This window comes from Osmerus eperlanus, chromosome 5 (genome assembly GCF_963692335.1).
Source record: "Osmerus eperlanus chromosome 5, fOsmEpe2.1, whole genome shotgun sequence".
In the NCBI taxonomy this organism is placed as follows: domain Eukaryota; kingdom Metazoa; phylum Chordata; class Actinopteri; order Osmeriformes; family Osmeridae; genus Osmerus; species Osmerus eperlanus.
In genome coordinates, this window is record NC_085022.1 from 232642 (window position 1) to 247932 (window position 15291).

The 15291-nt window shown below is 42.4% G+C and overlaps 1 protein-coding gene across 2 annotated transcripts in view; it reads right to left on the minus strand.

Annotated features, from left to right (window-relative positions):
* znrf1 (zinc and ring finger 1) overlaps positions 1–14942 on the minus strand; it is a 44770-nt gene extending 29828 nt beyond the window's left edge. Inside the window, exon 1 of one of the 2 annotated variants that reach the window (XM_062460859.1) lies at positions 13700–14935. In XM_062460859.1, the coding sequence (XP_062316843.1) occupies positions 13700–14084 (385 nt within the window). In that variant the 5' untranslated portion in view covers positions 14085–14935. Of the gene's footprint in view, positions 1–13699 lie in introns of both variants that reach the window. The other variant, XM_062460860.1, reaches the window with a different exon arrangement.
* Positions 14943–15291: the final 349 nt, after the last annotated feature.

The following is a 15291-nucleotide window of genomic DNA, read 5'->3' on the forward strand; positions in this document are numbered from 1 at the left end:
TTTTAATGGGAGAATAATTTGCACAAAAACCTTAATGTCTTAAAAAGTATAAAAGTGAGAAATACCAAAAGTCATAGCCATCATCTCCTGAAGGAGCTGAACGTTTTGATACAAAAGTTGTAGGAATCGGTTAAAGTATGCAGAACGAGTTAAAGGCCAAAAAACGGCGGAAGAACTGAGAAGTTGAAAAGCAATAGTGAGAATGCTTAACAGCATTCTCACAATAATAACTAGAAAAGGCTGTTCCTGCGAAACAGCAGTGAGAATGCTGAAAACCTGAATGGGGATAGCTGACCATGCTAAAAAAGCTGAAAATAGTGAAAATTTAGTAGAAAGTTATAAGCTGAAGCTTCAAAGCAACCGAAAGGTATTTTTGAAAGGGACTGGAGCAGCATTCCAACAATGATTTGAAAGGATTTACCATTACTTTTAAAGGGAGAATAATTTGCACAAAAACCTTAATATTTTAAAAAGTATAAAAGTGAGAAATGAGAAAATACCCGCAAGCTGAAATGAATTTCAAAAATGTGTGAGTCACACAAAAGAGGCAGTGTGGAAGCTGAACTGCATCATCTTAACAAAGCTAAGAGCTAAAATAGCCTACAATGTGGGAGAAGCTGAACTGTTAAACAGAAGAAGTAGGCTAGCTAGTCGTAACAAGAATATTATCGTTTTAACAGATTAAATTATAGTTGGGATAGTATTAGCAGTAGCAGATGTAGCCTATGCGTTTACTCGGCTTTCTTAGTTGGATTCAATGTGTTGATGGAATGAAACATACAGCAGTAGGGCCGATACAGGAAGACACGGCGACACTTTGTTGCAGAAGGATGATGGTGCAAGTTTTGTCCGTGGAGCATACAACGATTAATAAAAAAGAATCATGTAGACGCGTTTATTGAGTAATCGCATAACTAATTACACATGTAAACGGAGTAATCGTATTATTGGCATAAACCGACAATTGCTAGTAATCGTGTTTCTCATGGTCCAGTAAACGTACCAATCACCTGTGTGAGAGACTGAGTGGTGCGTGTCTGTCGTTACGGTGATGGTGCAGCTATGATTGCTAACGCGCTGAGGGCAGAGAATAAGAGAAATTTAGCTAGAATCCACACCTCAAACAAGATAACCTAGACGCAAAACTGTACGTCCAATCCAAAATATAAGGATATTTTCCGAGACCCAAGACTGCCGAAACCAGAGATATTCTTTATATGTCTGTGCAGTCAGAAATACGACTCTACCTGCAGTTTCAAAAACGTGTTCCTTTTGCTTTCCTGGTGCTTGTTTGTTTGGTTGCCACGGTGATGGCGCAGCTGTGATAGCTAACGAGCTAGGCAGAGAGAAAAACGAACATTTACCTAGAATCCACACCTCAAACAAGTTGACCTAGACGCAAAACTATACGTCCAATCCAAAATATAAGGATATTTTCCGAGACCCAAGACTCTGCCGAAACCAGAGATGTCCTTTATATGTCTGTGCGGTCAGAAATACGACGCTATCGGCAGTTTCAAAATCTTGTTCCTTCTTGCTTTCTCTGACTGATTTTACTCACCTCTCCATTGAAGTTAGTGAGAGAATTTGAAAGGCTGCTCTCGCTTCAAGGCTCATAGCTGAAAATCTGTAAATGTGAGCTCTTTAGTAGTTACATTGGCTGAAAGAGGACAATTTTTCCTACATTTTAAGCTATAACTTGTTTCTGTAAGTTAAACTATATGAACGTTAGAGGAATTTGTTTGACAAATTAGTTGAATATCAGAAAAAGAGCAGCAAGCTGCTCATTCATAAAAATCAAGAAGGAGCAAACATTTTAATGTATTTCAAACTGTCATAATTCAAAATTGGCTGAACATTTGAAAAAGCTGAATCATTTGGGAATAGCTGAATGTCTTGTGAACATTTTAAAGGTTGAATGGTGTCTCTAGCTGAAAGTAAGCTGAAGTAGTTACGTTTGAAAGAGGAGGAAGATTTTTAATGATTTGAAAGGATTTACCATTACTTTTAATGGGAGAATAATTTGCACAAAAACCTTAATGTCTTAAAAAGTATAAAAGTGAGAAATACCAAAAGTCATAGCCATCATCTCCTGAAGGAGCTGAACGTTTTGATACCTAAATTGTAGGAATCGGTGAAAGTATGCAGAACGAGTTAAAGGCCAAAAAACGGCGGAAGAACTAAGAAGTTGATATAATAATAACTAGAAACGGCTGTTCCTGCGAAACAGCAGTGAGAATGCTGAAAACCTGAATGGGGATAGCTGACCATGCTAAAAAAGCTGAAAATAGTGAAAATTTAGTAGAAAGTTATAAGCTGAAGCTTCAAAGCAACCGAAAGGTATTTTTGAAAGGGGCTGGAGCAGCATTCCAACAATGATTTGAAAGGATTTACCATTACTTTTAAAGGGAGAATAATTTGCACAAAAACCTTAATATTTTAAAAAGTATAAAAGTGAGAAATGAGAAAATACCCGCAAGCTGAAATGAATTTCAAAGAGCTAAAATAGCTAAAATAGCCTACAATGTGGGAGAAGCTGAAAGCTGAACTGTTAAACAGAAGAAGAAGTAGGCTAGCTATTCGTAACAAGAATATTATCGTTTTAACAGATTAAATTATAGTTGGGATAGTAATAGCAGTAGCAGATGTAGCCTACCATTGAGTGCGTTTACTCGGCTTTCTTAGTAGGATTCAATGTGTTGATGGAATGAAACATACAGCAGTAGAGCCGATACAGGAAGACACGGCGACACTTTGTTGCAGAAGGATGATGGTGCAAGTTTTGTCCGTGGAGCATACAACGATTAATAAAAAAGAATCATGTAGACGCGTTTATTGAGTAATCGCATAACTAATTACACATGTAAACGGAGTAATCGTATTATTGGCATAAACCGACAATTGCTAGTAATCGTGTTTCTCATGGTCAAGTAAACGTACCAATCACCTGTGTGAGAGACTGAGTGGTGCGTGTCTGTCGTTACGGTGATGGTGCAGCTATGATTGCTAACGCGCTGAGGGCAGAGAATAAGAGAAATGTAGCTAGAATCCACACCTCAAACAAGATAACCTAGACGCAAAACTGTACGTCCAATCCAAAATCTAATGATATTTTCCGAGACCCAAGACTGCCGAAACCAGAGATATTCTTTATATGTATGTGTAGTCAGAAATACGACTCTACCTGCAGTTTCAAAAACGTGTTCCTTCTGCTTTCCTGGTGCGTGTTTGTTTGGTTGCCACGGCGATGGAGCAGCTATGATTGCTAACGCGCTGAGGGCAGAGAATAAGAGAAATGTAGCTAGAATCCACACCTCAAACAAGATAACCTAGACGCAAAACTGTACGTCCAATCCAAAATATAAGGATATTTTCCGAGACCCAAGACTCTGCCGAAACCAGAGATATTCTTTATATGTCTGTGCAGTCAGAAATACGACTCTACCTGCAGTTTCAAAAACGTGTTCCTTTTGCTTTCCTGGTGCTTGTTTGTTTGGTTGCCACGGTGATGGCGCAGCTGTGATAGCTAACGAGCTAGGCAGAGAGAAAAACGAACATTTACCTAGCATCCACACCTCAAACAAGTTGACCTAGACGCAAAACTATACGTCCAATCCAAAATATAAGGATATTTTCCGAGACCCAAGACTCTGCCGAAACCAGAGATGTCCTTTATATGTCTGTGCGGTCAGAAATACGACTCTATCGGCAGTTTCAAAATCTTGTTCCTTCTTGCTTTCTCTGACTGATTTTACTCACCTCTCCATTGAAGTTAGTGAGAGAATTTGAAAGGCTGCTCTCGCTTCAAGGCTCATAGCTGAAAATCTGTAAATGTGAGCTCTTTAGTAGTTACATTGGCTGAAAGAGGACAATTTTTCCTACATTTTAAGGTATAACTTGTTTCTGTAAGTTAAACTATATGAACGTTAGAGGAATTTGTTTGACAAATTAGTTGAATATCAGAAAAAGAGCAGCAAGCTGCTCATTCATAAAAATCAAGGAGCAAACATTTTAATGTATTTCAAACTGTCATAATTCAAAATTGGCTGAACATTTGAAAAAGCTGAATCATTTGGGAATAGCTGAATGTCTTGTGAACATTTTAAAGGTTGAATAGTGTCTCTAGCTGAAAGTAAGCTGAAGTAGTTACGTTTGAAAGAGGAGGAAGCTTTTTAATGATTTGAAAGGATTTACCATTACTTTTAATGGGAGAATAATTTGCACAAAAACCTTAATGTCTTAAAAAGTATAAAAGTGAGAAATACCAAAAGTCATAGCCATCATCTCCTGAAGGAGCTGAACGTTTTGATACAAAAGTTGTAGGAATCGGTTAAAGTATGCAGAACGAGTTAAAGGCCAAAAAACGGCGGAAAAACTAAGAAGTTAAAAAACAATAGTGAGCATTCTCACAATAATAAAGAGAAACAGGAAAACAATAAAGAGAAACAGGAAAACAATCTCACAATAATAAAGAGAAACAGGAAAACAATATAATAAAGAGAAACAGGAAAACAATAAAGAGAAACAGGAAAACAATCTCACAATAATAAAGAGAAACAGGAAAACAATAGTGAGAATGCTTCACAGCATTCTCACAATAATAATAAAGAGAAACAGGAAAACAATAGTGAGAATGCTTCACAGCATTCTCACAATAATAATAATAAAGAGAAACAGGAAAACAATAGTGAGAATGCTTAACCCTTTCACACGTAGGTTCTAAATTCCTTGACTGGTCCCCCAGAGTGAGTTTTTTATGCGCGTGACTTTGGATCAATATCAACGTTCCAGAAATTGATTATGACGCATTAAAATTGAATTGCTATACAATTTCAGTATTTCTCGGTTCGCATTTTCCATTGACCTAGTTTGCACCCCGTATTAGTGACGAATACTCCATTCATTGGTTGTTTTGTTTATCCACCTTCTCGTTACGTATTTCTTCTGCTTCAGGGGACTGACGGAAACCTTCAAAGTAGATAGTTTGGCTATTATTCTGGTGACTGAAGTATTTGTATAACTCAAATTATACCACCCATATAGTTTGCACGATACTGAGATGAAAGCATGAACTGTTGTATTTCACGAGGTGAAGTTTTTGCCAAACTAGCTAGCTCGTAGTGTAGTAAAGAGTCAATCAACAAGTTAGCTGTTGCTAATTTACTAGGCTATGTTACGTTGTTTGTGTGGTCGGATTATAACGAATACAAAATAATTCGGATACATCCAGTCAGTCTGATTTGATTGCTATGCATCGTTTTGTTTTCTCTAGCTGGCTTCCATCTCGTAAACCTTCTGAGTTGGCAACGCAGCCCGTGTTCACAAAATAAGTTACTGGATGGAAGCCAGCTAAACGAAAACAAAACGATACATTACATTCCTAGTAACACGCTAGACTGACTAGATGCACTTGCATTACTTTGTTATAATCCTACTACACAAACTACGTAACATAGCCAAGTAAATTAGCAAAAACTGTTGATCGTCAACCAAATTGAACTATAGGCGAGACTGGAACATGACTCCCAGACACCTCGACGAAAGGCGATCAAGCAAGCTCATGCTGCTTGGATACCTTCAAACCTTTTTGGTTGGCTTCAATTTATCTGGGAAACTTTTCTGGTGAGTAGATTATTTATACCCACAAAATATACACATACCTGTGGCATGATATTGAGACGAAAGCATGACCTGTGGTTGTTTTCCACTATCTGATGTTTTTGCTAGCTAGCTCGTAGTAAAGGGTATTATTCAGGTAACTAGCGATTACTAACTTGCCATGTTTAGTCAAATTAAAGCAAACACAATAATTCAGACATCCATTCTATATTGATGGCTATGTTTTGTGATCTCTTGCTACCATCTACTGTCATTAATTTCCGTGTTGATAGAAAATGTATTCCTCATTTATTGTCAGGCCACATTTCAAGCAAAAATGAGAGGCAAGTGTAATTTGTTTGGAAAATCTGGGCTAGGGCTAGTTGATGGACGACATGTAGAATAAACCAGACTTTATGCTTATTCAATCTAACAACCTATTGAAATGACAAGACGGCAATGTATGACTGTAATGTTTCATAGGGTAATGAAACGCACCACTTGTCATACCACTTTATTGCCTGCTGTTGACCGTTTTCTATATATTGAACATCTCCCTTTCTAATTTGACAGGTGAATGTTGGCCCGCACAGGCCCCGTTCCAAGAGACAGAAAATGACAGCGCTGCTGTACAAACTGTCCATGTATAGTACATGGCCTTTTCTCAGGTGTCGGGCAAGTACGGTCAGCACAAAGTGACCATTCCTTGCTGAACATCAACGAGACCGTCGAACACCTAATTCCTTGATGTACCAGCAGCATGTTTATTTTTTGCAAAGGCTGACAGCCCATCTCCCATCCCACATCCTCACCACATTGCATAGAGGGACTATAGAGAGCATCCCGAGGAGCTGCATCACGGCCTGCAGAGGACAGTGAGGACAGCTGAGAAGATAGTCAGGATCTCTCTTCCCTCACAAACACAAACGCTGCATCCCCAAAGCCACACGCATTGTGGACAAACCCATGCACCCCCAGGCTCCTGTACATCATCACTCCACTCTTTTTTTTTGCATATGGCTGCTACCTCAATAACTGATGTCCACATATGATTTTAGTAGGTTATGTTTACATTCAGTTTCCCTTGCACTAGCCTACTTGTTTACATTCAGAGTATCCCCACTTATTGGTGTCTTGAGGCATTTGTCACAAATTGGATCTTGTCTTGTTGGACCAATTTTTTTTAACCTAATTCTATGTAGTTGTTGTAGTTGTCTAGGTCCTGGAAGAATGTTGTTTCATTTCATTGTGTACTGTAAGTATATGATGACAATAAATGCCAGTTGACTTGACAACAGACCCAGAAATCCCAAGCCCTTCATGATCCTGGATGTCCATAGTGGATCCTGTGTAATGGATCATGTCCTAAATATAGCCAGTACATCACACAACTCAAACATGCTGTACCTTTTTGCCGATATGTTGAAGGAAGCCTTGCCTACCCCTACACAGCATCAAGGTTTTAAATAATTTGTATATATTTTTTATAGCTGTGTGCTGTATGTTTGTGGTAATGATATTCCTTGTTATGTAACGTGACAATGACGAGATTGTACCCTTTCCTGGACATGTACCTGAAATGAGTAAAGGGATACTGTGGTAAAAATTAATAAACGTGTTTGTGTGGGTTTTTTAACTTACTAAAATATTTATTAAAATAACTTAGTACTGTCATTACTGTTCCGATTTTCAAATATTCACACAAGTGAATCCACAGTGAATGGATATGATATATTATCGTAGTGTAGCTGTTGACAAGCTAACTTGGCTAATACCGATAATGTAGGCTGCCATGTTTTTTTGTTTTGATCAGTACTCAATGCATTGTGGGTGTCAAAGGGTCAACGAGATAAACTACTCTTCTCACAAGAAAATACTGAGGTGTACAGGGTCAAGTGGTACATCATCAAGGGTCATATCTGTTGCCGGAACACAAAAAGAATCAAAGATGGCCTCTAGTAGCTCAAAACGAGACGAAAGACAGACGCTTGTCGGATGTTTTGGATGCATATTTGTGAATGTATATCTATTATTTCGATCTCTGGTTGGTTATACAGTAGTAAAATGTGTTGAAACTTTCAACACATTTACTAGGTGATGTGAGTAAAGCGTGAGTTATTTTTGGTTAGCTGTTAGCTAACATTAGCTAAACTAAATTGTCTGAACGTTTTCATATAGATAATAAAGGTAAACTTTCTCCAAATATACAGTGTATGTATATTATTTCGATCTCTGGTTGGTTATAGTAAAATGTGTTGAAAGTCATATCCAAGTCAAGGAAAACGGATAATATCATGGTTTACTAGGTGCAGTGAGTGAAGCGTGAGTTATTTTTTGGTTAGCTGTTAGCTCACATTAGCTAAACTAAATTGTCTGAACGTTTTCATATGGATAAGGTTAACTTGTAAAGGTAAGGTAAACACATGTTCATAATATACATGTAGGCTAATGTTGAACTCTCTATTGTGACGTTTTTGAACAAAATTGGACGTTCTAAAGGACGCGTTCCAACACACCGGTGTGTTGGTACGCTTCAGGGACCAGCCAGTTCTCAACACACCGGTGTGTTCGTACGTGTCAAAGGGTTAACAGCATTCTCACAATAATAAAGAGAAACAGGAAAACAATAGTGAGAATCACAATAATAAATAAATATGTGAGAGAACAAAGGTTGTGCCCTTGCCGAAGGCAAAGCACACCCAAATGTCACCCTTTGAATGACATTTTTACAACTGATATTTCTGTATATTTTATATAAAAATGCATACTTATTATTTATAAAGATTACATAGATTTAAAAGCATTTTTTTGTGCTGCTCGTTTACAACTGAAAATACGAGTGAAGTGTAGAATTAAATATGATGTCTTCTCATTTCCCCTGCAAGAGGCAGCCTCATAGCTGAATCAAAACGAATAAATTTGGCAGACCGGTGTAAAAATTGACCTAATCTCTATGATTTAAACGTCCTTTTAAGTTTTCCCTTCTCGTGATATTTTCAGGCATTTAGCCTACTCATATTGCATTCATTCATTAATAAAGAACCCTCTTTGAAGATTATTCTACGACGTTACCGGCAGTAGAAGATGGAATCTGCTAACTGAAAATATGCCCCCAAAAACGTAAATAAGCTTGACATTTATTTAGTGGAAAATCGCTCATTCATAAAAAGCTCACTGGTAGCGATCAGTCAGTAACAACGCAAAATGCGATATAGCCCTGTGTGGAGAAGCTGCCCCGGTAAATTCTACTACTACAGTACAGTACTAGACTACTGTTGTGTTCGTCTTGGTAGCGATTGCGTTGGTTGAATTGGATTTAACGTTCCGTTGTACGGTTTAGGCTGAAATTAATTATTTTCATGAACAGATTGACAAAGTTCAGGCTGTGGCAATGAAGTTAAGGTTAGTAGTTAGATAGATTTTTGATTTAAGTAAGGAGAGTGCCGATGTTTTGTCGCCGTTTGACTTCCTAAACAGCTGTGTACTGTAGATGTTTTTGTAGTGTGTCTCGCGTAAGCTACAGCGTTGCAGTGAGCTAGCTACACCGGTTTGAAACCACAGGTAATGGTAATTTCACCAACAAATCGTTTACTAATGTCAGAATAAATCCTACAACGAAAATGTATATGTGAGGAATGTTTATTTTAACGATTGAAAACATATATCATAGACCACTGTAGTATTTGTTGCCCGGGCAACACAGGCTAATGTCATGATGCTAATACTTCTGCTAGACTACTGTTTCCGAAAGTAGATGTACTTCCTTAATAATATCAGCTTATATTGTACATTACACATCACAATTGTGTGTCATATCACAAAGTAAAATGAGTAAATAGTTATCACCCTGGCCTCTTTGCTTGTGGCGTTTCTGCAGCTGCCTTGCAGTAAAGCTATAGTTAGCCTAGCTATCCCCCAAGTTAACAGATGCGAAATGAATGTTCTGCCAAAGGTAGTCACGCGTGTTTTCGTGACGTTAGTGACGTAGTGACGTTAGTAACGTCAGTGAGTGTGGCTAGCAAATTAGCCACCGTTAGCTTCACTTTTCGCCACAAAAACTTAACTTCAGCCTAAACCATGCAACGGAACGTAAATAAAAATACAAGCAACTCAATCGCTACCAAGACAAAACTTTTGACACCTAGGTTGTCTATGTAGGCCAAATATTGACAAAGATTTAGGGGGGAAAAAATAAATAATAATAAATATATATGTGAGAGAACAAAGGTTGTGCTCTCACCGAAGGCTTGAGCACACCCAATAATAATATCTGAGAGAACAAAGGTTGTGCCCTTGCCGAAGGCAAAGCACACCCAATTACATTTAGAAGGGTTGGTAAAAAAGCTACTAAACTCAAATCAAAACAAATGTAGTTTTGTATAGCCCTTTTCACAAGCAATGTCACAGTGTTCAAACTATAAATATGTTCTTTTTTACAGTTTTCTTTGCTGACAGACTTCAGATCAGTGTCTATGACAACACTAATCAACCGAAAGATCATCATGATCTGGCCTCACAGGAAACACACCACACACTCTGCTGTTGCAGGAAATGGCATGGAGGCTGCAGACACTGGGCTTGTTTATCTTCATCATTCCTCCCTCTAACCCTCCTACAAGAAATGCTGCGTCACCAGAGACAGGAGACCTGCTCTAGTGGTTGAGCAGGTCTGTTCTGGTCTGGGTCTGGTCTGGTCTGGATCTGGTCTGTTCTGCATCGAGTCTGGTCTGGATCTAGTCTTGTCTGGATCTAGTCTGGTCTGTTCTGCATCTAGTCTGGTCTGGATCTGGTTTGGATCTAGTATAGTATAGTCTGGTCTGGTCTGCATATGGTCTGGTCTGGTCTGGATGTAGTCTGGTCTGGTCTGGATCTAGTATAGTCTTATCTGGGTCTGGTTGACTAAGTGTTTTTCATAATTGGCTAAACACCTGACCTTTCATGACTGCATGAAATTACCTTTCCATCTAGCTGGCTTTTGAGAAACAGTGAACAGTTGGTCCAGGGGCTTCCTGGGTCGGGTTAGTTTTATAGTAAAACAACTCTTAGTTTTGTCACAGTGTTGACCAGCTGCTCGTAGAGTAGTTGTGTAGAGTTCTGTAGCTGTTGGGTTAGGATTGCTACGAATAGTGTTGCTGTTGCTGAGTTAAGTCCTGAGGATGTTTCCTACCAGATTCTTTCAGTCAGGAATATTGAATAAATTCTATATTTATTAAATACTAATGCTGTTGCAGGACCAAGGATGTTGGTAACATCACCAGACTCTGTGACATGTATAATGATAAAAGCATTATTGGATATTATGTACAGTATATGCATATTTACATTGTGATCATGCTGGAATTACTGCCTGCATCTGTCTGTCTGTCTGTCTGCTTGCTGATTATCATGTTGTTTCTCTATGTGTCTCAGTACTGCATCCAACAGGGTATCATGTTCAGGTGGCCCTAGTGCCACACCAACACAGATAAACCCCATTTATAAACTTATGGCTCACTTATAATACTAGTATAATGACTTGAGTACCTGTAGAATTACCTTTTTAACAGTACTCTCAATTCCAAGTGATCACAGTAACACTACTAGGTTAGGTTCATACAGGATCCTACATTCTAAACATACCTTATCCATATTTCACACACACAAACAGACACAATGGCGATGGGAATTTGTGTCCTCCCTTTGTTTTATCCCTTTATGATAGAGAGATAGACAGAGAGAGAGAGGGAGAGAGAGATAGCACAGCAGCAGAACATGCAGGGTCCTCACTCTCGGATCCCCTCACCCCTAACTCCCTCCACCTCCCACCCCCTTCACCCCTGACTCCCTCAACCTCCCTCACCCCTGACTCCCTCAACCTCCCTCACCCCTGACTCCCTCAACCTCCCTCACCCCTGACTCCCTCAACCTCCCACCTCCCTCCCCTGACTCCCTCAACCTCCCTCACCCCTTACCACTGACTGCCTCAACCTCCCTCACCCCTAACTCCCTCCACCTCCCTAACTCCCTCAACCTCCCACCCCCCTCAACCCTGACTCCCTCAACCTCCCTCACCCCTAACTCCTTCAACTCCCACCCCCCTCAACCCTGACTCCCTCAACCTCCCACCCCCCTCAACCCTGACTCCCTCAACCTCCCCCACCCCCCTCCCCTGACTCCCTCAACCTCCCTCACCCCTGACTCCCTCAACCTCCCTCACCCCTTACCACTGACTGCCTCAACCTCCCTCACCCCTAACTCCCTCAACCTCCCACCCCCCTCAACCCTGACTCCCTCAACCTCCCTCACCCCTTACCACTGACTGCCTCAACCTCCCTCACCCCTAACTCCCTCCACCTCCCTAACTCCCTCAACCTCCCACCCCCCTCAACCCTGACTCCCTCAACCTCCCACCCCCCTTACCCCTGACTCCCTCAACCTCCCTCACCCCTGACTCCCTCAACCTCCCTCACCCCTAACTCCCTCAACCTCCCTAACCGCTGACTCCATCAACCTCCCACCCCCCTCCCCTGACTCCCTCAACCTCCCTCACCCCTAACTCCCTCAATCTCCCACTCCCCTCAAGGCATGTAGGGTGAAGTGCCTTGCCCAAGGACACAACGTCATTTTGGCACACCTGACTCCCTCAACCTCTCACTCCCCTCACCCCTGACTCCCTTAACCTCCCACCCTTCTCTCTCCTTCCGCAATAACCCGCTTACCCTTTTCCCCCTTAAACTCCGTATTGACTCACCCCCTAACCTTCCACCCCCTCACTCCTAACCATCCACCCTCCAACCTTCTACCCCCCCATCCCCTAACCATCACACCCCCCCCATCCCCTAACCATCACACCCCCCCCATCCCCTATGATGCTGTCTGCTCCCTCTGGTAGCACCATCCCCTATGATGCTGTCTGCTCCCTCTGGTAGCATCATCCCCTATGATGCTGTCTGCTCCCTCTGGCCCCATCCCCTATGATGCTGTCTGCTCCCTCTGGCCCCATCCCCTATGATGCTGTCTGCTCCCTCTGGTAGCATCATCCCCTATGATGCTGTCTGCTCCCTCTGGTAGCATCACCCATCCCCTATGATGCTGTCTGCTCCCTCTGGTAGCATCATCCCCTATGATGCTGTCTGCTCCCTCTGGTAGCATCATCCCCTATGATGCTGTCTGCTCCCTCTGGTAGCATCATCCCCTATGATGCTGTCTGCTCCCTCTGGTAGCATCATCCCCTATGGTGCTGTCTGCTCCCATCACACCCCCCATCCCCTATGATGCTGTCTGCTCCCTCTGGTAGCATCATCAGGGTAGCTAGGCAGTAACGAAGAGCATGTTGACATCTGAGTCTTGGTTCTCCTGTGAGACCACCGGTCTGGGCTTTGATAACGAGCCCTTGGAGACAGCAGCAGTGTCGTCAGGGACTGACAGGCCCGGTCACAGACATATTGTGGATAGATTTAAGCGGATGATATCCATGAGTCCTTCCCCTCCTGTATCTCTCTCTCTAATCAGACGCTACCTGACTCAGCACGACGTATTGGAGTCATTTCTCACAACAGTTCCAGGGCTGCCTTAAACTAACAGTCGATGGAAGTACACTGCACTTTTCTGATTTCATTTTGTGATCAAATGAATTATTTATTGTTTGTATAAGGTAAGGGGGAAGTATCATCACAGTCAGAAAATGACAAATATGGTGACAAAACAGTTTTTCTGCCCCTCCCCCCATATTACCCCCCCCCCCTTCCCCCCCTGGCATGATGAGCCAAGGCAGTGTACATAGATACAAACACACACTCCAAGCAGAAAACAAACATTACAAAACTATCATTTTAGCCTATCCTTTACCCCATTCCCCTGCACCCAGGAATCCCACCTCTATCATAGATAACAGCACTCGGACACAAAGGAATTAGATAATTATGCATATTTCCTATCATTTCTCCTAATCCACTTCTCTGATTTACTTCTAACACACACACACACACACACACACAAAGTGTATGCATGGCTGGCAGAGTTTAATAACATCTGCATTGATGTCATGTAGCCTACTCCCAGTTAAGCCTCGTTATGAAGGGGTTACAGATACGTGCAGGTGATCCGTGAGATTGACACTTACCACTGTGGCCGCTAAACCACCGCGGGGCAATATGCAGGGGCAAGGCATCTGCCAACGACCCTCGGGATCCTAGATAGAGCATACCGTCCGTGTGATGCCCGCCGACCGTTTCCTGATAACCGTTACCGTGAGCAGCATTCGTGCCAGACCCCCCTCCGGCTCTGTCCGAGTCCGTTCCTCTGGGTGTGTAAAATCCAAAGGGCACCGCGGGACTGTGTTCTATTCCCATCCCAGCCACGGAGCTCACTGAGCGGCTGCGGAAACCCATGGTTCCGCTCGGTCGGTAGTGCCCGAAATGGGCCGAGGGCGGCACTGCGCTGTCATCTGTTGAGACACCGGAAAAAGCACCCCGCGGCCGCCCGGCCGTACTCTGCTTGCCCCCCATCCAAAGCACCCTAGATGTGGGTGGGGTGGCTGAAAGGGGGCTCCGCAGAGAGCCGCGAGCGTCACTGGAATCACCCCGACACGCCTGGTTGCAGCGGTCTTCTCGCCCCTTCCCCGCGTCAACACGGCAGCTGTAATCCCGGGGTTGTCAAGTCTGACCACAGCTGCTGTGCACAGCAGACGCAACAGCCCAGCCTCCTCCTCGCCGAAACATGAGCGACCCAATGTCTTGATTCTCCTCAAGCGAGAGAAAAATACCAGACGAAATCAGATTGATGGTGACGATGAAAGACAAATACAGATAAATAATTCCACGAGATGACGAGCAAAACGCAACACGTTTTCTCCACTAAAAGGCTGACAGGACAATCTGCCCCAAATCACAATAACGTTGATGACAAGCAGGAAGCGCAACAACAAATTCGATGAGGCGCGCTACTCCGCAACAGCACTGCCTTCCTGTTAGTATTTGTCTGTAGGACTGGCTCAGCTGATCGAAGCCATGACAACTGTTGCTGTCTGTCGGCTAGACAGTCTATCTGTCTATCGACGTGAACGTGTCCGTTCGTTCCTCAAGCTCCCAGAGATTCGGGTCAGTGTTTGCCGCTCTCACGTACTCTCATCACGCTCGCTCTTGTCTCTCTGTGCCGCCAGACATTGGGTGCGTTTAGTGCGCAAACTCGGATTAACAATGAGACACGGTGTGGTGAAATACAGTGTGTATACAGGCCAATTCTTAATCTCCAGCAATAGGTTCTAAAATCCCTTACAGATATTCGGCGAGTGTCTGCGTGTGCGAACTCAGGCGCGTGAGAGCAGACAAGGCCCGTGGGCTACAGATGGTCTCATTATGGGCTATGGTTGCCATGACAAACTTGAACATGCTAGCTGGCCAGGCTGTCAGATTTCTTGCCATATGCTGAATTATTCAGATTAAGCGCTCGTGTCAGACATGGGATTACTGAAATCCCCCAAATGAAGTGATTGGCACACTCAGTCATGTCTCTGACGTCACCCGGTATGTCTGTTGTTCCAATACTTTTCCTTTAAGTGTTTCTAAGAACGTGGAGCGTGGAGGCATGGGACGAGCTGCACGGGCCAATATATGATACAAAAGGATGTCAAGAGATCAATGTAGCCTACTAACAGTTAGAATAAACACAGCTAAAAGTTCGGAGACAATGACAACAAGTAGGTTAAGACACTTA